General features: G+C 33.8%; 2 protein-coding genes and 1 pseudogene across 2 annotated transcripts; 2 read left to right on the forward strand and 1 right to left on the reverse strand.

Moving 5' to 3' along the window:
• Positions 1-197: 197 nt before the first annotated feature.
• LOC145563514 (thiamine biosynthetic bifunctional enzyme TH1, chloroplastic-like) lies at positions 198-7,755 on the reverse strand. Its single transcript, XM_081623961.1, has 10 exons — positions 7,618-7,755; positions 7,039-7,272; positions 5,702-5,776; positions 4,876-4,951; positions 4,713-4,788; positions 4,087-4,221; positions 2,913-2,977; positions 2,666-2,793; positions 2,222-2,472; positions 198-1,078 (listed from the first exon to the last, which is right to left on the reverse strand). The coding sequence occupies exons 1-10, from the start codon at positions 7,654-7,656 to the stop codon at positions 547-549; spliced, it is 1,611 nt and encodes a 536-aa protein (XP_081480087.1). The 5' UTR covers positions 7,657-7,755; the 3' UTR covers positions 198-546.
• Positions 7,756-13,131: 5,376 nt separating this feature from the next.
• Positions 13,132-14,281, forward strand: LOC145563515 (uncharacterized). The gene has a single exon (XM_081623962.1). The coding sequence runs from the start codon at positions 13,237-13,239 to the stop codon at positions 13,963-13,965; it is 729 nt and encodes a 242-aa protein (XP_081480088.1). The 5' UTR covers positions 13,132-13,236; the 3' UTR covers positions 13,966-14,281.
• An 8,205-nt stretch (positions 14,282-22,486) lies between these two features.
• LOC145564786 (nodulin-related protein 2 pseudogene) lies at positions 22,487-23,103 on the forward strand (annotated as a pseudogene).
• The last annotated feature ends 1,548 nt before the right edge of the window (positions 23,104-24,651 follow it).

Raw genomic sequence — 24,651 nt, forward strand, 5'->3', positions numbered from 1 at the left:
GAAAGTAGGAAGTTAAGTAACGCCAAATTTAATGAAAGATCGTCACATATGGGCCATATCCCAAAATCAAGTCACCCTTCATCGAAAACCATTTATCCTAATACTCAATAATCTACCAGTACATCAATCTGCTTCACAAAATCACAAATCACAATGATAAACCAACAATAGTAAATGTTGGATTTAAAGATTACAAGTGTTCAAAAAGCTCACCCTTAAATTTATAATTGCCACATTTTAAGTACATTATTTTAAAAAGATAAGTAACAAAAATAAATAGAATATAAAAGATGGGCAAATCACAACGCGCTAAATGGATCAACCATTCCTCATTTTAGCCATGAATCCAAAATCAATAATCAAGAGCAAATAGAATGAGTCAATGAAAGGCATGAGATCTCTAGTATCTTCCACATGATCTTTCTCATCTGTTGAGCATTGTATGTTAGGCTTTAAACTCACCTCACCAAAAAAAATGCATTTTAGAGTACACAAATGATCAGAATTATGAACAGCAACAGCATTTCCATCACGACTCTTCTTTCCCTACTTTCTTGTTTGTACAGCCTGCTTCAGAATTTCATGCAGCTGCTTAGTTGCCGAAGAAACACATTCAGCATTAAAAAGGGCTGAGACAACGGCAACACCTTCCAAATTTGGCACATTGATTTCCATAACAGAATGAGCATTGGACAAGCCTATACCACCAATTGCAACCACAGGTAGTTTTGATGCCAAGCAGACCTCTTTCAGGCCATCCAAGCCAATGGTCTTATTATTTGCTTTAGTGTTAGTTGGAAAAACACCACCAGAACCAATATAATCAGCCCCATTGATCCAAGCTTCATGAGCTTGTTCTTGGGTCTTACATGAAACACCAATAATCTTTTCAGGTCCTAGAAGAGATCGAACAAGAGATACTGGCATGTCAGATTGGCCAACATGCACACCATCAGCATCAGAAGCCAATGCTACATCAACTCTGTCGTTTATTAAGATTGGAACTCTTTTAGAGTGGCAAATCCTGACACACTCCTTGGCTGCTTCAATGAAGTCCCTGGTTTCCAAATTCTTTTCCCTAAAAAAAATAAAATAAAAAAATAAAAAGAGGACTTAAAACCAGATCTTTCAGCACATATTAGCAGCAAATCTTGGAAACATTATCATGTCCAGAAACAAAACTATAAATCATTACCATAAGCTGCAAAATTGTTAGCTACAAACAAAGTGAAAATGTCCAAACAACAAAGAGAAACAGGGAAGATAGGCAACACACAAAAGGGAGGAGAAAAAGGCCAACTGGTTGAAAATAAATATCGTTCGTAAATTCCTTATCAACTTTCTCAAGCCAATAGCAACAAGCCAAGAACAAATACTAAATAAAAAGCAGAAAACACTTCTCTGAGAAGACTTTGTTCTTTTACTGTCTAAGGAGAAGAAACAATGACGGTATCTGGGGAATAAGCATCGGCTAAATAATTTAATTCAGTTCAAAACAATCCATCATTAGAATCCTTTTTCGAACATGATAATAGAACCCTTGGCTATTATCCTGCCAATTTTCAGCTTCATTTTGAACTCAGTTAGAAAGCACCGGACCTAAAAATGGAGAGCTCGTTATCATAGAAAAAAAAAAAGAAAAAAAAAAACTTCTTTGGAAGAGGTGGAGAGAGATAATAATTGGTGCGAGACTGCAAGTAGAGGAACAAGTGAAGGTGATGATCTGGAGAAAAGTAAAAGAACAAGAGTCCCAACAACGTAAAATCTTAACTATGCCATAGCAACTGGACTTTAAAGATCTAGCACCACTTATGAGTTCAGAACTTTCATAATTGAGAATTCTTAAATAATTTGTTATGCTCACGTTTCAACTAGTGAAATACCATACTTCGTGTATTATCTTGGAGAAAAGGGTCTATAAACTTAAGGACCTTGTTTATAATTGAATAAAACAAATCAGCCAGTAGCCCAGTAGTGTAAAGTAATATTCTAGCAGCACCAATCAGAACTTAAAAGAAAATCCCAATGTTATGGAAAACTTCCATTTAAAAACTAAAATCAGCTGAACAAATAAATGCATATTCCTAGTACAGAATAGAATAATTTCCCTCAAGCTGCAATTTACTTAGTATTAGTTTCTTGCCAAACTGAACTCACACCACACTCAAGTCTATTGTTGAAGCAAAAGGGTAAAATGAATGTATAAGTTATCAAAACATACCTGAGTTGAACAATGGTTGCTCCTCCTTCTATAGCAGCTTTAACAGCATCTGTAATAGAACGGCCCCACTTCCCATTCATCCCAGAATCTGTAACAGCATAGAGGAATAAATCTGATGGACAGAAAGCACGAGGCGCAACTGATCTGCAGACTTTAAGCTTTAACAAGTGATCAAAAGGGCCTTGAGGTCCTCTACCAATAGCCATATCTTTTCCGTAATTCAAGGCAGTCTCAACATAACGTTTGGCAATCTGCAAAAGAAAATAGAAAAAGATGTTAGAATTTCATTACAACAACCATATTTATTACTGCCTACCAAATGGGTCTCCATTAGTGATTAGTAGTCTATAAAATAGCAGATCTTAAATGAACATAATGACACAAAAATCAAGGATTACAAATGACCTCACCATGACACACAAAAAAATAAAAATAAAAAATTACCTTAACAGCTGAAAGCATTGGTAAACCTTTCGCTAACTCAGCTGCAATACTTGATGCCAATGTGCATCCAGTGCCATGAGTATTACGGGTATTAATGCGTGTTGAGCCCAATTCATACAAATTTACTCCTGTAAATATATATTTATTAGGAAAACAAAAGCATAACCTGACAAAGAAAAGGTGAAATAGCAGAGAGAAAAGGTCATTCTCATGACCTCAGTAGACTTGAAGGGATGTAATAGCATACCATCAAAGAATACATCAACTGCATCCATTGAGGCAGGGAGGTCACCCCCTTTCACAAGCACATTTCTGAAATAAGAAAAAGTATATTACGTATTTGTTAGCAGAAAAACCTTTGCGGCTAGTGTTCTTCATCAGGCATAAAAATTAATAATCGATTCACAATTTTACATTATTATCCATCCCTCATCTAATTTTCTCACTGTTTTTTTTTTGGCTGCAATTCTTCTACAAATAGTCAAACCAAAGAGTCCAGGTCCAGGACCCAGGGCCTCAATCTCAACAACTAACCAAAGACCCATCACCACAGAGTGATGGTTTTAAAACCATTCCTACAAATAGCAACTGCATGAGACATTATTACATGCACCAAAAACACCAGGTGATCATCACCCAAGCCAGTTATTGATCAAAGCATTTATAGTATTGGGACTGGCTGGCCATCTAGGAAAAAAAATGGGGGAAGATAAATAGTGATCTAGAAATATATAATTGGTATGGGCTTAAATGTGCACTGGTGAAGAATGAAGAACACAACAAGGCAATATAGCTTAAGAAAAAAAATAATAAAGAGATCATTTAATCAGATTTTTAGAACTGTGATATAGAGATAGACCTGATAGTAGTATTAGATATAGAAGAATGAAGAACACAATTTCACATACTTCAAATTAAAACAAACTGCAAGAAAAGATTTTTTATCACTGAAAACACCCAAAACATAGCTGGATTTGTTTACCTTCAACCAATTGGCAGCTTATTCTTAAAGGTCTGAAATCATTTTGCAGCTTATTGTTGCAATATGATATTCTACATTAATTTTCATGCTAATTTCTTAGAAAGGGCACCTGCAATCATTCATAGAATTTGCTTGAGAATTCTATAGTTTAATAAGCCCAAGGCTTGGGATTATAATGGCAACTCTGATCAGATGGAAATAATATTTCTTCACTTGTCTCCCCATTTCACAGGCCCAGGTTCGCTACAAAAACTACATCAAGTTCTGTAGCTCCAACTAAAAAGATACAAATTTTGTTTCCACACTTAAAGTAGTCACATGTATCAGTTACAAATAACAATCATCTGAATAAAAGGAAAACATCCTAATTATAAACTAATAAGCACAGTAAAGAAAAGAAGTGTATAATAAGAAAATCAAAGGCATGTAAAGGTCTTACCGTGGACCCATATCATGTATCAATTTTGCAGCAGACCGCATGTCAGCAACTGTTTCAAGGTGCATGCCCCCAAGCAAATATGATGCCTCTTTTAAATTTGGTGTCACTAAATCAGCCATAGGAAGCAACTCTTGCCTGTTTTATATAGTTTATTTAAAGATTAATAAAGAAACAGGGGTAGCATGTAGAAGTAGAAGTATCAAAATTAATTCCAGAAAGCAACAAATATTATAATTAGAACATACAAATTCAAAAGAAAGCGACAGAAAACGGAAAATTATTATAAAAAGCTGAATGACACGGCATCAATGCTACAGCCTTGATAAAAGGGAAGAAATCATTAATCGAGCCAAAAAGCCTAAAAAACATAGTGGCAGAAAGAACAAAGCTACCTTCCATTAGTTCCATACAAGCCTCTTTTTGCAACTACAGTCTAACAAATTCTATTTGATTTTGCCTCTTCATTGCTTTGTGACTATCTTTGGTTAAATATCAGCACTGAACAATATTCTGCTTTCCTATTTCTAGGATGAAATTTTATTATACATCACACATAGACATTGATATCATATTCACTTCCCCTAAGGAGGCAATGCATCATAGAACTGTCACACGTTGGCACGTACCTAAATACAGGTAGAACAGACGAACCAGCCAGCACATCTCCACTGGTTGCTACCATCACAGGATCCACCACCAAAGCTTCCTTCAATAACATGATTAACTCAGCTCACAATACACAACTGCAGCAAAAACTAAGAATCATTAAATCCAGAGACGCATACATACCTTGAACTGGATACTCCTTGATGGAATGGAGGAGGACCTTGACCATACCAACAGAAGGAAGCATACCCGTTTTTACCTGAGAAATTTTAAATCATTACAACAAACCTTCAGTCTAGTAACATGAGACAGGACATGTAGTTGTAGGAATGTAAGCTTTCGAGGATCAACAGATAAATTAGTATAAAGAAAGTGGTGATAGCTGGAGGGGGGGGGGGGGGGGGAAGGGTGGAAATCACATCAAGAGTTTAAAATAAAATGACTCTTTCAACTCCAAATTTGAAACAAAGCATCTAATCTCAATCACTTATGCTCTCCTGTTCTAAAATATAATCAAATGATGTTTAGCAGGACAAAAATCCATACTTCGGCGAATGCTTTTCAATTGGTTCGACTTACATTAATGCAATAAGTATCAAGCTAATTAAGTTTTACCACAGGGAGTTCTTGGCAATAGTTCAAAAAAAGTTTATTAATTTAAATGCAGATAAATTAAGCAACTAGCAACTGATTAGCTAATGAATACCAGCATGGAAACAATAATGAACCCAGGTCTATAGTGATATTCTTCAAAGATTTTGAAGCAATTAACTGATGAATGTCAGGCCACACAGTTTGAATAAATTGACATAAATACATTCATTCATCATGAGAGACTAGAGCATGTTTAGTTGAAGCAATCAACGAAGGTGCATAAAGTAGCAGGCCTAGCAGCTCAGCAAAACCTAACCCAAGGAAATGTCCTATCAGGACCAAGTTCAGCCACTAATATACCTCTTGACGAAAAACCCTTCACAAAAAGGATTCAAATAACTTCAACTGAACTTACCACATCAACTTCCATATCTGAAAGCACAGACTTCATTTGCTCAGCCACAAAGTCCTCTGGCAATATGTTGACACCCTATAAAACAAGCCAAATATTTCCCATTAGTAACATCAAAGTTCGCAAACAGCTCACCATTGTATTAAAACATGACATGTTAGCACACAATACAAAAAAATAGTTCCCTATAGGATTCCACAAGTGTTCAAGCAACTAGATCAACCAATAGTAAAACATCTAGGAAGACAGGAATGAGACCACACAATAAGTACGAGCTTTAGTCTCCTAATAGACCTACACCACAACCTCTTTCGCAAAGGTTAGTCCCCATTAAAAATAAATAAATAAATAAATAAATAAATAACAGTGGAATACAATGGCAGCTTTATTCGAATATAATTGCACTTTCTCACCCTCACCTAAGAATACATTTAATACCCTGAGAGATAGTTAAACTAATGTGTAAATATTATGCGCAATTGTACACCCTACATACTACGTGGATTGTGCACTCCTTTTATCCAGAAATTCTGTTACACCCTCAATAAAAGCTTGTGCTTTCCTCAACTCAAGCTAGATTGGAGACTTTTTACACGTTGCACTCCCCGATATATAACAGTGCTTGATACTTTGGCAAAATCTCTTAGCACATTAAAACTCCTAGACCACGAGTTATCTTCAAACTTCACACATAACTCATCAATTGAGAACCTTCAAAATTCAAAGGTATGCGAACAATATTGCATGCTAAATAAACCAATCACTATCCTACAATCATCCATTTGTATGGATCAAAACGATTGTGGAACCCATATGGATACAAGATACAATCATATAATTATTAACTAATCCTGTAAAGTGTAGGCTCTGAATGACTATAGATAACCTTCTACCAATGTCAAATCAAGAATTGGCACCTTAGATTCCCTGCCCAAGTGTTATCAGTATATGTGGCGAACATAGTACTCCGTACTAAACTTCTAACTTTCTAAGATTTCACAAGTGTCAGTGAGCACCAAGCTGAATTTTTTAATATCACTATAGAGTTTATCATGATATATTTTATCATATGTTCCTTCGACATACCACCAACCTTAATAACAAGGCTACAACCTCGAATGCTGGATTAGACAAGGTCAAATCTACGAAGCATTACCATTACATTTACAATCAACTGTTAGTCATCCCCTACAATTACTAATAAGAGGTTATAATTCCATAGACCATTGATCAATAACAGAACATAGTTCAAATTCTCTTCAAGACACACAACAACATACCAAAATGCACATCCTCTTATATCACATATACATCAAAAACAATGAAGATAAATAATAGACCTGAACCCCAACAGTATTCTGAGCAGTAACAGCAGTGATCACAGTTGAACAATAAACCCCAAGTGCAGCACAGGCCTTCAAATCAGCCTGTATTCCTGCACCCGCCCCCGAGTCCGAACCCGCCACCGTCATAACATGCGGTATTTTCATCTTGTGGCCGTTGTTCTCCGTTGAAACCATTGAAAATCTAGGGCAATTAGAGCTTCTGATAGCCCTAGGTAAACTCAATTTACCCTAGTCCAAATGTTAAACATCATCAATACCCATTTCTATTAATAATTCATGAAAACCAACAAATTTTAGCAATTAACTTGGTTTGTTCTCTAAACACATCAATTGGGGTGATTAGGGAACGAAAATTAGAATTGCTATCAGTGATTTTAGGTCCAAATTTCGATAAACGAAGACAAATTAAGAGCAAGATTTCGGGTTTATGTAAATCATCGTATATTGCTTCAATCAAATTCCGAAATGAAATGTTGTAATTTGGGTCGTAATCAAGCAATTCGATTTCAGAATAATATTAAAAAATAGAGGGGAATTAGAGCGAAAAATATAGAGAGGGGAAAGAGAAAATACCAGAGTGGAGGAGAGAGAAAATGAGTGAGAATGCAGCATGAAGATGAAAGAGGTTCCTGAATCCAGAATGTCACTTTTCTAACGTACGTCAGGAGCCGGGAAGGCGAGCTGCTTAGAAATGGCTAAATGAACTCTTCTGTCCAAGACAATGCGTGGATTACAAAACATGGAATATATGTCAAACCTCGGCTCGAGTGGGCTCTGTCTCAAGATCAGGTTAAGTTTAAGAAGGTAAGAGTTGAACTATCTTTGGTTAGACTTGAAATTTTGTGAACAAACTTTATTTTTTTTACTGTACTCAAAAGTTAAAGTATAAAATTTGTAGTCTAAAATTATTTATTAACATTTGGATTTTGAGAGTTATTAATTTATTATCATATTTGGGTTTTTAGTGAGGGATTCCTATTATCATTTGATAAAAACACAAGTAATTTTGAGACTAGGATCGAGCATTTGATGTTCGAGCCGTAAGCCGAGCTTGTATCGAAGGTTTTGAGCTCGATTTTCTCAAGCTCGACTAGCTTCAGCTTCGAGCTTGAGCTAAGCCTAAGCTCACTAGTGTTAAGCTCGGGCCTGAAATCACAAGTGTCTACTTTTTTTTTGTGAATTTTTTTAAATGGATGTAACCAGATAATGTAACTGTATATATGCTTTCAATATTGACATTTCTCTTTTCTCGTTATTTATGGAAAAAAAAAATTCTCTTTCGTTTCTCAATACACATTTCTAAAATTCAAATCAATTATAAAATACTTACCATTAAACCAAGTACTACAAAGTAAAATTAATTCAATATGTTCAATAAGTTTCAAATTTTTTAATTTATTATTTTTTTTAGAACTTAAATTTACTCCATTTATAAACTCCAAATACAATATTCTTAGAAATTCTTTTGTAACCCTTAATTTTCTCTTTATAAAATTAATGAGGATTTTTATCAATTTCTTAATCGTGGTTAATTTGTAATGACAAAATAAAAAGAAAAATGACACAATTGCCCTTTTATTTCTTAAATCCACCTCCACTTAAATAATCGTCATCATTTTTATTTTCTTCCAACCACTCTCTCATCAATTCTTCCTTTCTTCGTTTAATTCCTGAAATTTCTCCAAATTTATTTCTTTTTACTCATTAATTCTTGTCATCCTTAATTGAGTTCTTGATGATAAATTTTTGAGTTTTTTCACTCTTTCTCTAAAATTATTAACTATGACTCATTTTTTCAATTTGAGGTCGGGTTAAACAAAATCCAAATCCCACTCTCCGTTTTAATCAATAATAATGACAATGACATCAAGCACCGTTTTGGCTATTGTTGTCATATTCCTCTTGTTTTCGATATTGAAAAATTATAAGTTCAAATACTATTATTTGATTATATTAAATAATTTATAAATTAACAAATTACGTGAAACTACATATATATTATATTACACATTGTTGATACATATAATTATATGCATTGATAGATTACTCATCATTTTTATATATTTTTTCTTCTCTTCAGATAATAATACAGATTAGCAACAGCAGCATGGTTAAGAGCATACGACCCTAATTGTATTAGACTTTGAAAACTTATAACACTGATTGTGTTATTGTGTTCAGGAAGTTTGCTAGCTACTCCGTAAGCATCATGTTTCATTATCTTGATAATAAGCTTAATATCTCCCGACTTTTGGTTTCGAGATGAAGATGAAACTCTTTACCAAGATGCTATACCATAAACTTGACCATCTTTTAACCTTGTATAACACCCCCAAATCTCCCTCTATGTAAATACTATATTTATACGTATAAGATACCGTAGAGATAGACTTTGACGTATTACCTACACGTAAAAACGTAAGCTAAGGCTAACTCAAACCAACTAACTTAGTAGCGGAAAACATAACCAACTTTATATTAGTAATCACTTGACCAAAATTGTTGAGTACAAACTCATATGAAACTAGACCCTAGACTATGTGATCAATTCTGAACTCCCAATGCACGATGCAGCACATACACTCCACCTAAAAACACAACTGCTTACCAAAATTGGTAAATAGGGCGAATCAAAAACAAAAAGGAAAATGGATTAGCAAAACGATAAGTACATATAAGCGCAAGACATGTAAAAGCTTTTAAAATATGACTTTCTCAAAAATTCATCGACATTTTAAAAATCAATTTTCCTCATCTAAGTGTGCCCTTCCAAGTAAGTCAAACTATACTCGAGGAAATAGCAGATCATTCAAAGTTCATGGTCTTACTTAACCAGTCCCAGGTAAAGGGACAATAAATACTCGGGCCCATAATGAGCTGCAAATTTAATCCAATTATTTTAATTATACATAAATTCAATTTAATTCAAACATGATTTCGAAATCGATCCATTAAACAATTTATTCAAACATTCATAAAAACAATTATTCAAACATTTACATATATAGAAAAATCTTTTTCAAAGGTCTAGCCATCTATACGTACCTCAACCTTCAAAAAGAAAAAAAAAATTATTATCCCATCAATTACAATCACAATGATCTCCATGGAAGAATTAAAGGTAGGATTAAAAGGTTGAATTTCCGTTGGAAAGAATAGGCATAACTTGCAGAGGTCATAAGTCCTAGAATATAATTCGGAATTGGGTGATTCTTGTGCCTAACCTCAAGGATTTTTTAGAGGAAAAACTTTATGAGAAGTAGTAAAATGCTAAAAATGACCAAAAATGTCCGAAAACCGGCTTTAAATGTATATGGGTTGATTATCTTACAAAAAAAGGTTTAGAAAGTAGGAAGATGTTTAGGGAAAAGAAAGTTAAGAGAAAAGAAGTGGATTGTATTTTCGGTGCGAAGAATATGAGAGGTGAGGAAGGGGTATTTATAGTGTTTAGGGAGTATGGGATTAAGGTTTTATGGTTAATAATAAAGATAGAATTTAGAGTGTGAAAAGAAATAAGATTAACATTGGTTTTTAATTCATATATAATTAGGAAAATAACTAAAATATATCTTTAAATTATTTTGATGAAAATATCCATAAATTATGATTATTTTCTAATATTATCTTCATCCACATATATTTTTTTAAATAATAATAAAATCATAAATCATAATTAATTCGAAAATTCAATAACTTAAAATCCGAAAATAACTTTATAAAATCTGAAAATTTAGGATTAATAAGATATCATTTAATAATTATCATGATCAAGAATTTGAAGCTAGATAAGTTTTATAAACTGAAAATGATTAATTTTGAATTGCAAGGTAAAAGATAATTAAAAAGCTCAAGATATTTAAAAATTATTAATTAAAAATTGATTCCAAAAGATAAAATCAGTTAGAAAATCAGAAAAATAGTTTTCATAATTAATAATTACTTTTCGGAATTTTTAAGATAATTATTAATAATTATATTTAATTAATCCATAGATCCAAAATTAAATAAATACAATATGAAAATTAATTAATGAATTCATAAAATACTAAACTAAATTATATAGTTTAGATAAAGTTTTGGAATATTATTATGTGATGAATTATTAAATTAGACATCACTAAATTAAAATTCAAATCTAATTATATAAACTTTAAAATCCAAAAGTGATAAAATATTTATATCTACTCCAATATTTTGGCGCCTAAATTTGAAAACTTAATTTGGATCTTATATTCAAATAATGTAAAATTACTAAAATACTCATTTCAAATTAAATTAATTAAGAAAATAATATTCAAAATTACGGGGTATTACACTTTGTTCTTAATTCATCAATAGTTTAACTATAGCGATTCTGCAAACTAAGAACTGAATTCTTAAAAATATATGAATCAACATTGAACTTGATTTCATTGTCTTCCGTTGAATAAAAGTCGAGCTCGATTTTCTCAAACTCGACTAGCTTCGAGCTTGAGATAAGCCTAAGCTCACTAGTGTCAAGCTTGGGCCTGAAATCACAAGTGTCTACGACTCATTAACACTCTTATTTATTATGATCTAGTTTTTCTAAAGTGAAAGAAACTCTTGCTCTTTGGATCTTGAAGTATAAATAACGTAACCAAAGTTTTTTTTTTTTTTTTTTTTTTTTTTTGAATGGATATAACCAAAGAATGTAATTGCATATAAACTATCAATATTCACTTTTCTCTTTTCTTGTTATTTATGGAAAAAAAAATCTTCTTCCATTTCTCAATACGCATTTCTAAAAATCATATCAATTCTACAATTTTGAGGTTGTGTTTTATGAGATACATACTTACCATTAAACCAAGTATTACATAGTAAAAATTAATTCAATAGGTTCAATATGTTTCAAAATTTTAAACTAATCATTTTTTTTAGAACTTAAATCTATCATTTTAATATTCCAAATATAATATTCTTACACAATTTTTAAATGTGGTTGGCCATACCATGTGACAGGGGTTACTTGTTTGGTCATAGGTTACTTGTAAGGGGTTACTCGTTTGGTCAGGGGTTACTTGTAGGGGATTACTCATTCGGTCAGGGATTACTTGTAAGGGGTTATTTGTTTGGTCTAGGGTTACTTATTTTGGGGCTACTTATTTGGTCAAGGGTTACATGTTTGGTCAGGGGTAAATTATAGGATTTATTTATTCAAGGGTTACTTGGTCCGTCAGGGGTTACTCTCACATGAAAATTGTGCTAAGCGACTGAGTAAGTAACCCCTGAATAAGTAACCCATACAAGTAATTCCCAAATAAGTAACTCATAGTCTCATACAAGTAACCCCTGAATGAGTAACTCATACAAGTAACCCCTGAATAAATAATCCCTGCCAAAACTGAGATATTCTTATTAATTCATATACTTCCTCTGTCCCATAATACGTGACACAGTCAAACATTATATTGCACACATGCCAATGCACTAATTTGACTTTATTTTTATATAATTAAATATTAATGAAAATTATTTTTAAAATTATATTATGAAATTTTATATTAAAACCTATCTAACAACATATTCTATAATAAAATATATTTTTATTACATTAGTATAAAATTATGGTCAAACCTAATGCATGAACAGTGAAAAAAAGCCCAACGTCTCATGCATGTATTATAGGACAGAGGGAGTATTACACAATCTAATAAATAAAGTAATTTACTTCCTCCGTTTTTATTTTATTGCACCATTAGGACTTTTACACTATTCACTTAATCTTCTTTAACCATCATTTGTGATTTATCCATTCGGAAAAATATAGTCATGTGGGATCTAGTTAGATTCTTCTAGAAATCTTCTTTTTAAATATCAATTTTTTTTATAATTTTTACAAAAGTATAATCTTAGATATTAATAGCTAAAAAAATGCATTGATAAGCGTGGTGTAATTAAAAAAAAAAAAGAGGAAGTGTAATTTTTCTGAAAATTAGTGAAGGTTAAATCTTGTTTGTTAAGTCATTCACCCTCGGCGTTGACAACTCAACTCAAGTCTTTGCGACAGCGCGCACACAACCTCCCCGCTCTTCCACCGCGTAATAGTCCACTATTAATACAACAAACCAACGTTTCTTCCTCATCCACAAATAAATTAAACCTCTCTTTCCCATTATCACAACTCCATTGACTATTCAATTTCCAAAACCCCATCTCAGATCCAAAACAATGGAAGACGATTACTACACCAGAGGCAAACCCACCAAACCCCACTCGGGTCCGGGCCAAGTTCCGGGTCAGGGTCACACCCCCAGCACATCAGAACTCATGGCAAGCGCCAAACTCATGGCAGACGCAGCTAAATCGGCTTTAGCCCACGACACCGAAAAGATTGATAAAGCTAAAGTCGCCGGAGCCGCCGGTAACCTCCTCGGCGCCGCCAAACATTACGGTAAACTCGATGAGAAGAGTTACGGTAAATACGTTGGTAAGGCTGAAACTTATCTTCACAAATATAACTCATCAGCTTCTTCTTCTCAAACTCAATCTCATTCCTCATCGTATACCTCTTCAACCACCGCGCATTCCTCCGGGTACGGAGAGCCCCACGACGGCGGTGAAGGGAAGTACGGCCATGGTTATGGTCATGGTCATTCCGGTGGTAATTCCGGCGGAAGTGGTGGTGGTGGTGGTGGTGGAAGTGGTGGGGGGTATGGGGAGTATGTGAAGTTGGCGCAAGGGTTGTTGAATAAGAAGCAAGATCATGGCGGCGAGGGCGGTGGATCGGGACATTCTAGTAGTGGTGGTGCTGGGGATTATATTAAGTTGGCTCAAGGGTTGTTGAATAAGAAACAGGATCATGGCGGCGAAGGCGGTGGAACGGGTCATTCTAGTGGTGGAAGTGGTGGTGCTGGAGATTATATCAAATTGGCTCAAGGGTTTATGAAGAAACATTGAGTAATTAATTTGATGTTTTGGGTTAATGTTGTTTGAAATTGTGTTACATACTGACTTGTTGTATTGGATTATGAGTATGGTTATTGTATGAATGTTAATTACTTGATTAATTTTGTACTTTGTTATTTCTAAGTTTAGCTTATGCGAAGAATTATGCTTGTAATCTTGAGCAACTAGAATTGAAGTTGTATTCCGATTGACCAATTCCTTTCATTTGCTCTAGTACAATAATTTTGTGAATTGGCTTATACAGACGAGAAAATGAGGAATTTTGATCGGTTCTTGGTCAAACGTGAAATAATTTTTTTTTTTATTATATTTGTATTATTTAATTTGTGGCACCCAGAAGGTTTGACAAATTGAGGGTTTACGATATTATGATCTTATCAAGCACGATCAATCTATTTGTATACTACAGAGTACGAAGTATATATGTGTATTACTTGTATTGTATGATCAAGTGAGATGAATGATATTCAAAACTCAGTAGAAATGTAATGTTATAAGCCTATAAAGTATGCTCATTCGGCTTCTTATAAGATTTTAGCCCTCTATACTCTCCTTTCCATATGATACCTTAAGATTTTACAATGCATGTCCTTCTATAGCTCTATGAGGGGACAATAATATTAGAATTTAATAGTACTAATTAAAGTATTTTGGCTAAGTCAAATATCTAAAAACGCTTAAAATCAGCTAAAATCTCTCTTAACCACCCTTCATCGAAGATCAATAATCATTAGAAAAATCAGGTTGTTTTATAATCCATGTTTCTTCCTTGCCTCAAACTTTTTTCATTTTTAATTCCTCTCCAATTATACTCCGTAATCTAAACAACCAAGACTAATCCGGATTATATCAAGTGCACATAGCTAAAATAATGGAAGAAGAACGGTCAACCACCAAAAGCAACACTAAGCAAACCCCGGCTTCCCATGCAGATATAATGTCTAGCGCCAAGGTGATAGCTGCTTCGGCGAAATCCTCATTTCGTCAAGAGAATGACAAGATTAACAAGGATGAAGTTGCTGAAGCCGCGGCTGACCTTCTAGGAGCTGCCAAAAAGTATGGCAAATTGGAGGACAAAAGCTATGGAAAAGTCCTAGACAAGGCTGAGGATTACCTTCATAATTATCATTCTTCTAGTAACTCCACCTCCTCTACCGTGCATTGTGGGTCACACGTCGAAGGAGGTGGGAAAGAGCACGGGCATTCTTCAAGTGGTGGCGGCGGCGGTGGTGGGTATGGGGAGTATGTGAAGATGGCTCAAGGGTTTTTGAAGAAAGATGATGATCATGGACATTCAAGTAATGATGGTGGAGCAAAGAAAGATGGTGCTAAAAAAGGTGGGGATGGTGATCATCATGGACATTCAAATAGTGGAGGTGGAGGAGGGTATGGAGATTATTTGAAAATGGCTCAAGGAATTCTAAAGAAATGATGTTATAAGTGATTCTGGGTGGACAATGTTGTATATACAGTATATTATAGAGTACCATCGGATCGAAGTATTATTTTACTATATACATCTTATATAGTTTCAATTGTAGGATTGATGAATGTGCTACGTTTTGAAATAATTTTCGGTGTATTTATCTTAGGATGGAGCATATAATTACTTTGTATGATTATTTTCTTGGTCAAATTGAGATTGAGGCTTATTATTGTTGTTAATGTTGACAATAGGATGACGTCAATTGGGCCTTGGGTTTATTTTGGATCACAAATCAAACCTACACAAGCCTAGGACTAAATAAGGCAATTGGGACACATTTAGTTGTGGAGTAGTTTTTCATTGATGTTTGCAATAGCCTATCTAAATATCAATTTCGTCGTCGTTGACAAATACAGTAATTAAATAGACGAGTGAAATGCAATTGACCCTTGCTCTTTCGTAGCAACTGTGAATGTTCATAGTGTGCTCTCTTTTACTAGTGGGTTGAGGAAAAAATATAGTAGATGAAATCATGAAATTTTATCCGAAGTTAAAAATTGATTACAGTAAGTGAATCCCTACAGGCTACATGGCTACACTATTAGGAAGAATTCAATTTCCTTATCCTCAATGATGATTAATAAACGAATTGGACTTGAACATCTCATTTAATTTCTCGTTCATTTCCACAAATAAAATTGCTTGTTTATAAACTTGAACATTTTATAATTATTTACAATGTGTATGAAGACTATGAACCATCAAATTGGTTCATGCTCATAAGATGTACTCGAATGCAACTTTACAAAAGTAACACAGCAAGACAATATACCCGTGAATATATTATAAGTGAAAAATCATAATCGTGAGTCGACTGATAAGGTCCGTGATTGGTGGATGGTGGGCACTAAGCATGGGCTTAGGTAAATTATTCATGAGGGACAGTGACAAAATGTACTCAAATTGCGAGATGGTATCGTGGCATGTTTCAGGATGGGTCTCTTTAAAGCCAAAGATAAAGAGTAAAGCAAGCACACAGATAAACATGGGCACGGGCCGTGCCCGTGCCGGGGTGGGGGCCGTGCCTGGCCGTGCCGTGCCGGCTCCGCGGCGGGCCGTGCCGTGCCTGAAATTGGCACACCCCAGCCCACGGCACGGCACGGCCCACGTGCCTAGCGGGCCGTGCCGTGCCGGGCCGCGGGCCAAACCGTGCCTACCTTAATTTTTTTTTTTTTTTTAAAAAAAATAAATGTTAAAAAAAAACGAATTAAAAACAAAAATGCATATAATAAAAAAAAATACGAGTGCGATAATCCGAAAACACAAAAAATTGAAGAATAACTTATTTTATTATATGACGGTAGCCGGTAGGAATGTACGATAATTCAATAATACAAAATTACAAAATAAGTAATGATAATTAAAAATCGTACAATAGTGTATGAATATTGAATAACTTCATTTATTATACGGAATACGAAGTTCGATAATACAAAAAGAATACAATAGTGTATAATGTAAATATGTAATCATGTAATTATTATTGGTCGTCTTCGTCTTCGTCTCCTAGAGGTTCAAGTTCATCCGCCAATTGAGTGGATTGAGAAGTATGAGAACTAAAAGAAGTCGATGTTCCTTCATCGTCGTCGTTTTGTGCATAAGTACGATCTTGAGAACGAGTTTCGGCATCCAACCAATCCTTGAAGCAAACACACATTTCAAGTGTTTCGGGTTTTAGTCTTGTTCTTCTATCGTCTAGAACTCTTCCCGACGCACTAAAAGCTCTTTCGGAAGCAACGGAGGAGACTTGGATAGCAAAAATATCACGAGCCATTGCCGACAAAATTGGATGTTTCACGGCTTGTGATTTCCACCAATCGAGGATGTCGAGGCCAAACTTCTCTTCATCGTCCATGCCTTTCATGAAGTCGTAACTTAAGTACATTTGCAACTCCGAAACATCGCTTTGTGTTCTCCTAGATGATGATGATTCTGTACCTGAATACTTAGACATCAAGTTAGCAGCTTGTGCAAATAAACCTTTGGCCCGTTTACTTACATTTTTGGATGTTTGAGAAGGGGCAAATCGAGACACGGTTCCATATTTACTTTCATAAACATTATATAAATTAAAAAACTCATCCGTCACCTTATTCTTAAAAGTTTCAACATCATCTTCAAAATTCATGTTACTATAATAAATATCAATTAATAAAAAGGTGCCATCATATTTTTGTCTAGGATCTAAAATAGAAGCAAAAATATAAATCATAGGAATATCGGTGTAATATTTACGCCATTTATCCTCCATGGATGGAAGATATCCACGATAAACATGTTGTGATCGGTGTTCCGCAAAAAGTTGTGCAAGTAAACATGCATTGCTAAGAAAAGAATGAGCACAAGGATTATATACAGAAGAAAAACAATGTGTCATACCATATAGTAATTGTAAAAACTGCATATATATTTCACAATTAGCCCAATCATCTTCAAGTAAAGCATTTTGTGGAAATTTCATATTATAAAAAAGTGTTAAATGAACCTTGTACTCGATTGCCTGACTCAACATTTCATAGGTGGAGTTCCACCTAGTTGGACAATCCGGTGCTATTTTTATGGTTTTTATCCGTTGTTGCCTGCAAAAACCTTTCCATTCTTGATATCTCATGTTAGAGCTATTAATAGTGCAAATAGCATTCCTTATTTTGTGATAAAATGGACCAATTGCTTGTGTTCCATCCTTCACACACAAGTTAAGAACATGACAAATGCATCTAACATGAAGTGCATCTCCATCTAATATAACATCGTTCAATTGGGATTTGACCAAATTCGCACTATATGTCATAGAAGTTGCATTATCGAAAGTCATAGACATGATTTTATCCCTAAGACTATATGCATCAATAGCTTCCATTAAATGATGTGAAATGTTAAGACCGGTATGAGGGTATTCAAGCATTTTGAAATGAATGATGCGTTTTTGTAACATCCACTCATTATCTAACCAATGACAAGTAACACATAAATAGTGAAGTCCGTACCCACCATCCCATGCATCGGCGGTTAAAGAAACTCTACTAGGAAGATTAGCTAATTCATTTACTAATTTCAATTTGTACTCTAGATAAGTCTTCATGGCAGCAGATCGAACGGTTTTTCGGGAGATTTTTTTGTGTTTTGGTTGTAGTGCTCGGTTAATATAGTTGTTGAAGGCATCATTTTCGGCGAAAACAAAAGGTTGTTCTGCATGTACAATCATTCTCCCAAGTTCATCCCTATCTCTCTCGTAATTGTAAATGAAACCTTGTGGATGGAATTGAGAAATTTTAGGTTGGGTTGGATCACTAGATGGTCCACCACATTTTTTTGTATGTCTAGTAAGGTGTCCCGTCCCTCCCTTGGTATCGGCCGAGAAAATTTTACCACAAGTCCGACACTTGCATTTTTTTCCATCTTTACTTAATTGATAATGTGCCCAACATTCACTCTTTCTTTGGTTTGAGCAAAATCCTCTTCGGTACACCACTCTAATATGTTAGGATTTTGGGTGGATGGTTCACTCGACCTGGAGGCTTGTGTTTGGCTACCTTGGGAAGGAGGAGGAGGATGAGGAAAAGGAAATTCATATTGTTGAAATTGGGTTTGTTGAAATTGGGTTTGTTGAAATTGGGTCCAAGGAGCCATATCATCCATTTGTTCTTGCCCTCCCGTGTTTTGGGGATGAAAGAAAGGGGTGGAAGTGTTTGGAAAGGGCATGTTAGAAGAGGGAAAGGGCATGTTAGGAGGGGGGCATAGAATTGAAGTGTTTGGGTTTGGTGATTCCCTACGTTTTGACTTGGCTTTTCTAGAGGAGGAGGAAACGTTCTGGTTTGATGCCATGATTAATTAATAATAATAACACAACTAACAATAACAAAGTAACAATTAACAACAATGAGATCAATGAGAATTAATTAGTAAGTAGTTTTTATATAAATTAAATTTTCAAAAATAATTATAATAATAGTAGATTACTTGGATCAATGAGATCCCAGGTAGGAGAGGTTAGGATCGACGTTGTCCAGAGCCCAAATCCCGCCTTAGACAGATTTCAACAATCCAAATAACCCACAATTAAAATAGAAAGTAGTTTTTATATAATTAAGTAGTTCCAAGAATACAATAATAATAATAATAATAATAATAATAATAATAATAATAATAATAATAATAATAATAATAATAATAATAACAACAATAATAATAACAATAACAATAACAAATTAGAATAAAGTTGAGTTAGATCTTACAATGACGCTTCAATGCTTTCCCAAATTTATAATTTCTTGAACTTATAATTTCCCGAATTTTTAATTTCCCGAATGTAAATATAACAATTTTTTTTTTTTTTTTTTGGTAGTAGACTAATAAAAGTAATAATAGTAAAATTGTAAAATTTATAAGAGAGTAGGATTTTTTTTTTTTCTTTTCACAAAAGAGAGGAAGATTGTATGATTTGTAGGAATTTGAGAATTGAGAATTGAGAATTTGGGAGTAAGAAAATTAGAGAATAAGAGAGAAGAGATGAGTTGATGAATTGTGAAAATTTTGGAGGAAAATATGAGGTATTTATAGGGGATTTGGGTGGGAAATTGGGTGGAAAAGTAGCCGTTTATAGCTGTTGGAAAACGGCCATAAACGGCTACTTTCCAACGGCCATAAGGCACGGGCCGTGCCGTGTCGGGCCGTGCCTGGCTTCGTGCCGGGCCGTGCCGGCCCACGTGCCGGCCACCGTGCCACCCGCCGTGCCCGTGCCAGACCCAGGAATTTTGTTCACGGCACGGCCCACGGCCCACAGGTGGGCCGCCGTGCCGTGCCGTGCCGTGCCGCCACCGTGCCCGTGCCGGGCCCGTGCCGCCCGCGTGCCGGCACGGCCCGTGCCCACCTTTACACACAGATATGAGGCTATTAACAAGGCTTATAAGAATTTTAGTCTTAAGAATAAATGTCAATTAATTTACTTGAATTATAAAATTTAAAAAATATGTGATACTTGTAATCACAATTCATAATTGATTATCATTTGTTATTTCAATTAATTTTCGGGAATAATGAAGATAGACTTAAAAAAATCAAAAATTTTGCCAACAACTACCATTAAAATGTTCACTTTTGAGAACAACTACCATTTAATTTTTTTATTTTTTTTTATTTTTTGAAACAACTACCACAAAACACACAAAAACTTTGAGTAGCACTACTAAAATTAATTTTCCGGCAAGAAACTTCGGTTGAGGGTGCTTAATTTATAAGAGCTCAATCAATTGCGGTAGAGAAAACAAGGGAATTCGGTAGCCTAACATAATTACATATAAATTGTCTTTAATTTCGTATTGTAAATGTTTTAATTTCTCAATTGATTATTAAACTTAGGGTTCATAAGCAAAAAATTGAACTTAGGGTTTTGTAAAATTGGGGAATTTAGGGCAATTGATGTGTATTACCAAATTTAGGGTAAATTTAGACCAATATTGTCACTTAATTTGGTTATTTTGGCGGGAAATTTTATAAAATACGCCCCTGAAACAGAGATTCTTGCTAGAAAAACAAAATGTGGTAGTACTACTCAAAGTTTTTGTGTTTTTGTGGAGATTTTTTTTTAAAAAAATTTAAACGGTAGTTGTTTCCAAAAGCGGTCATTTAAATGATAGTTGTTGACAAAATTACCAGAAAAAGCTGAATTACATTAAGGATTTTTTTTGTCAAAAATTACCTAATAAAATCTAGAATTTGTAAAAAACTACTTAATAAAAAAATGTTAAAACTGCCTAAAAGGTAAAATGTTGTAAAAAAAATCTACATTTGGTCGAATTTCCACCATTGACCTAGTTTTTCGACGTTGACCCACCATAAAACACCTTCAAAATCACTCACTTTTATCCCCAAAATCAATACAACTTGCTTAAAATTGCCTCCACCAAGCAGAATCCACCCTCCAAGTCTCCATCCCCAAAGCAAGCAGTTTCGAAGGCAATTTTTGGTGGGTCAACGCTGGAAAGGTTGGCAACAATGGATATCTAGATAGAGGTAGTCTATTACAACATTAATTTACCTTATTAGGTACTAGTTTCTTACAACATTTTTTTATTAGGTAATTTTGTCACAAATTATGGGGTTTATTAGGTATTTTCTGACAAAAAATCCTTGTATTAATGAGCTTCCCAAAATATGGCTATGTATGATTTAATTTGGATAAGAATTAGGGATATTTAGAAATAGTTTGACTAACAATAACCTAAATGTAATGAGTAATATCAATTATAAATACTTCGATGATGACAATCTTAACTAATAACTACTCCAATCCTTGTAATTTTTTTTTAAAAAAATGTTACACCTATTGTAATTGACCTTTTTTTTTTTTTTTTAAAAGTATTAAAGTTGTATTTTTTTCTACTTTTGTACAAATCACTGCATTCTTATTGTACATCTACTCTTGTATACCTTTCAATTAACTACTCCATATTAACTTTCTACTCACAAAGTCAGTAGTCATTTAAACTACGGAGTACCTTTTAAAATTAGCTATATGTCAATTAAATTGTATGAAGTAACAGTTAAATAAGCGGAGAGAGTAATATCTACGCATGCAATGACATGGCCACAACATTCACATAATCACATACATTGATACATACTTTCCTTCGAATTGTCCAAGGAATAGCCTCAGTCCCTCTCACCTCTTATGAGTAAACAGTACGTCGTTAGAAGGTTCAAGAAGAAAAAGGCACGTAGCACTTTAATATCAAAGGTTGTATACGTAATTGCATTAAACTTATGGTTGTGTCGGTAACGACTTGGCAAAGCAATTCAAATATGGGCCCTATTTTAAACACCACCATAATTTTTCCAAAAAAAAATATCTCAATCATACATTTATCCACTATACTCCACATTCCTTAACCCCTTTAAATCCCCTACTATTTTCTAACATCCCATAAACCAAACAAACAAACAACCAAAAAAAAAAAAAAAAAGGTTCATTCATTCTCTAAAACTTAGCCAACTTTATCTAATTTTCTCATTCATATTTTGTTCATTATGGCTGAAGAAGCTACTAATACCCACAGTGCACCATCATCCACATCCGATCTGATGGGAAGCGCCAAGACCGTAGCCGAGGCGGCACAGTTTGCCTGCTCCAACCAGACTGATAAGATCGACAAGGCTAAGGTCTCGGAAGCTGCTGAAGATGTTCTAGAAGCCGCTAAGACGTATGGTAAACTCGACGATAATAGCGGTGTTGGACAATATGTTGGTAAGGCGGAAGGTTATCTCCATAACCTTCATGGCGAACACGGTGCTGCTGCGGTGGAGGGTGGTGAAAAGAAGGCAGAGTCGGCGGTGCCGGAGAGTGGTGACAAGAAGGAGTCTAGTGGTGGTGGTTTGATGGGTATGGCTAAAGGACTTTTCAAGTGATCATCGGATGATCACTTTATAATATTTAACTTAATTTTATGGGATATTGAATAAATTCTTCTAGTATATCCTGTTTGTTACGGAGTAATTGTTAGTTATTGTACGTTTTTGTTGTCGTTGTCATGGTACGTTGTTTATTAAGTAGAAAAATAAATTAAAGAAAGAAAAAAATGTTTGTGATATGGGTGTGTAAATTAAAGTAATGTAATTTGTTTGTGTTTGTGTGATGTAGCTGGTGATACACTAGATTTGTATATTAGTGAGAAAAAAAAAAAAAAACAGTACTACTCTTTGTAAGTTAAATTAGTTGTAATCTTGTACGTTTTCAACATATTATGTAAGGAAATATTATTTTTGATGAAATACGTCGTGTACTTGAGTTGTTAATTATCATTATTTGACTGAATTACACTACTTTTTATATAAAAATCGACCAACTAATTTAATTAATATGTTAAAGCAAGTTTAGTAAAATAAACTACTTCTTACATTTGATGCATATAACGAGATAGTAAAATAAAATCCTTTTATTCTTCTATGTTTGTCTTATTTGTTTTTTACACAAGTTTTTATATACTCAAATTAAGTATCAATATATACTATATATAACAAGATCCGATCCTCCATTATGAACATGTTATAATTTTTCTCCTATGAACATGTTATATTTTTTCTCTACTCTCCAGTTAAAAATTCCAATAAATTAAAATGATCGGTAGGAGTATGAATTTAAGTTTTGCTATAGGAAATACAACAAAATAACCTGAATTATTATTATTATTATTATTATTATTATTATTATTATTATTATTATTATTATTATTATTATTATTATTATTATTATTATGGAGTATTACTTTTTCTATATTTATATCCAATATGAAATCTTATTAACAAGAAATTACTCTATATAATATGTCAAATAGGAATTATTACACAAGGCTTATGTGCTATATAATAATTAGTCCAATACTCCAATTACATACACATACATTCAATTTATATAATTTTCAATTTATTGAAAATAGTTTGAATAAGTTTTTAAGATTATTCAATACAGATTATTATGTACTCATGCACTTACGTAACCTTTAAAAAAAATCAAGATATTAAAATAAAAATTTCTTTTAGAATTAATTACGGGGTACTAATGAACATTGAAAATCAATCTAACCAGTTAAATGGACCTATGCAAAGTAAAACTCACTCCGTGTTAGTTTTTGTTGAACTGTATTCGCATCACTAATAATGACATACTATACGAAGCACACAACTTTTACAAATTTGCCACTTTCAGATATCTTGATCTCTTACTATTCAATCATCTATTCTTTACTTATTGTGAATATTAAAGTAAATTATTAGTGGATTGGAGTACTTGAGTATAATACTCTATATTTCAATCAATATCAGTAATATTCATGTCAAAAAAACAAAATCAATAATAGAGCTCTAGTTTTATACTCGTAGAATACATAAAGGCTAAGGGACTGTTCATATTTACTGAACTGAGTTAAAGTAAAGTGAAATGAACTGATTGATAGATATTATAGGATTATTATAATATTTGTCGCAGAGTAGGATATATTTGTATATATTTGTGATATAGTTTGTATTCTTATCGTACTAGGTTTCCTAACATGATTAGGACTAGTATTGTAACACTATATATATTATTCAATGGTACACACTCCAACCCAAGGAGTTTTCCCGAAATCTAACATGGTATCACAGCCTAGATTTTTTTAGGGTTCCACAAAATTTTTAATTTTCTAAAAAAATCCGAT

This window comes from Chenopodium album, chromosome 10 (genome assembly GCF_948465745.1).
Source record: "Chenopodium album chromosome 10, dcCheAlbu1.1, whole genome shotgun sequence".
In the NCBI taxonomy this organism is placed as follows: Eukaryota; Viridiplantae; Streptophyta; class Magnoliopsida; order Caryophyllales; family Amaranthaceae; genus Chenopodium; species Chenopodium album.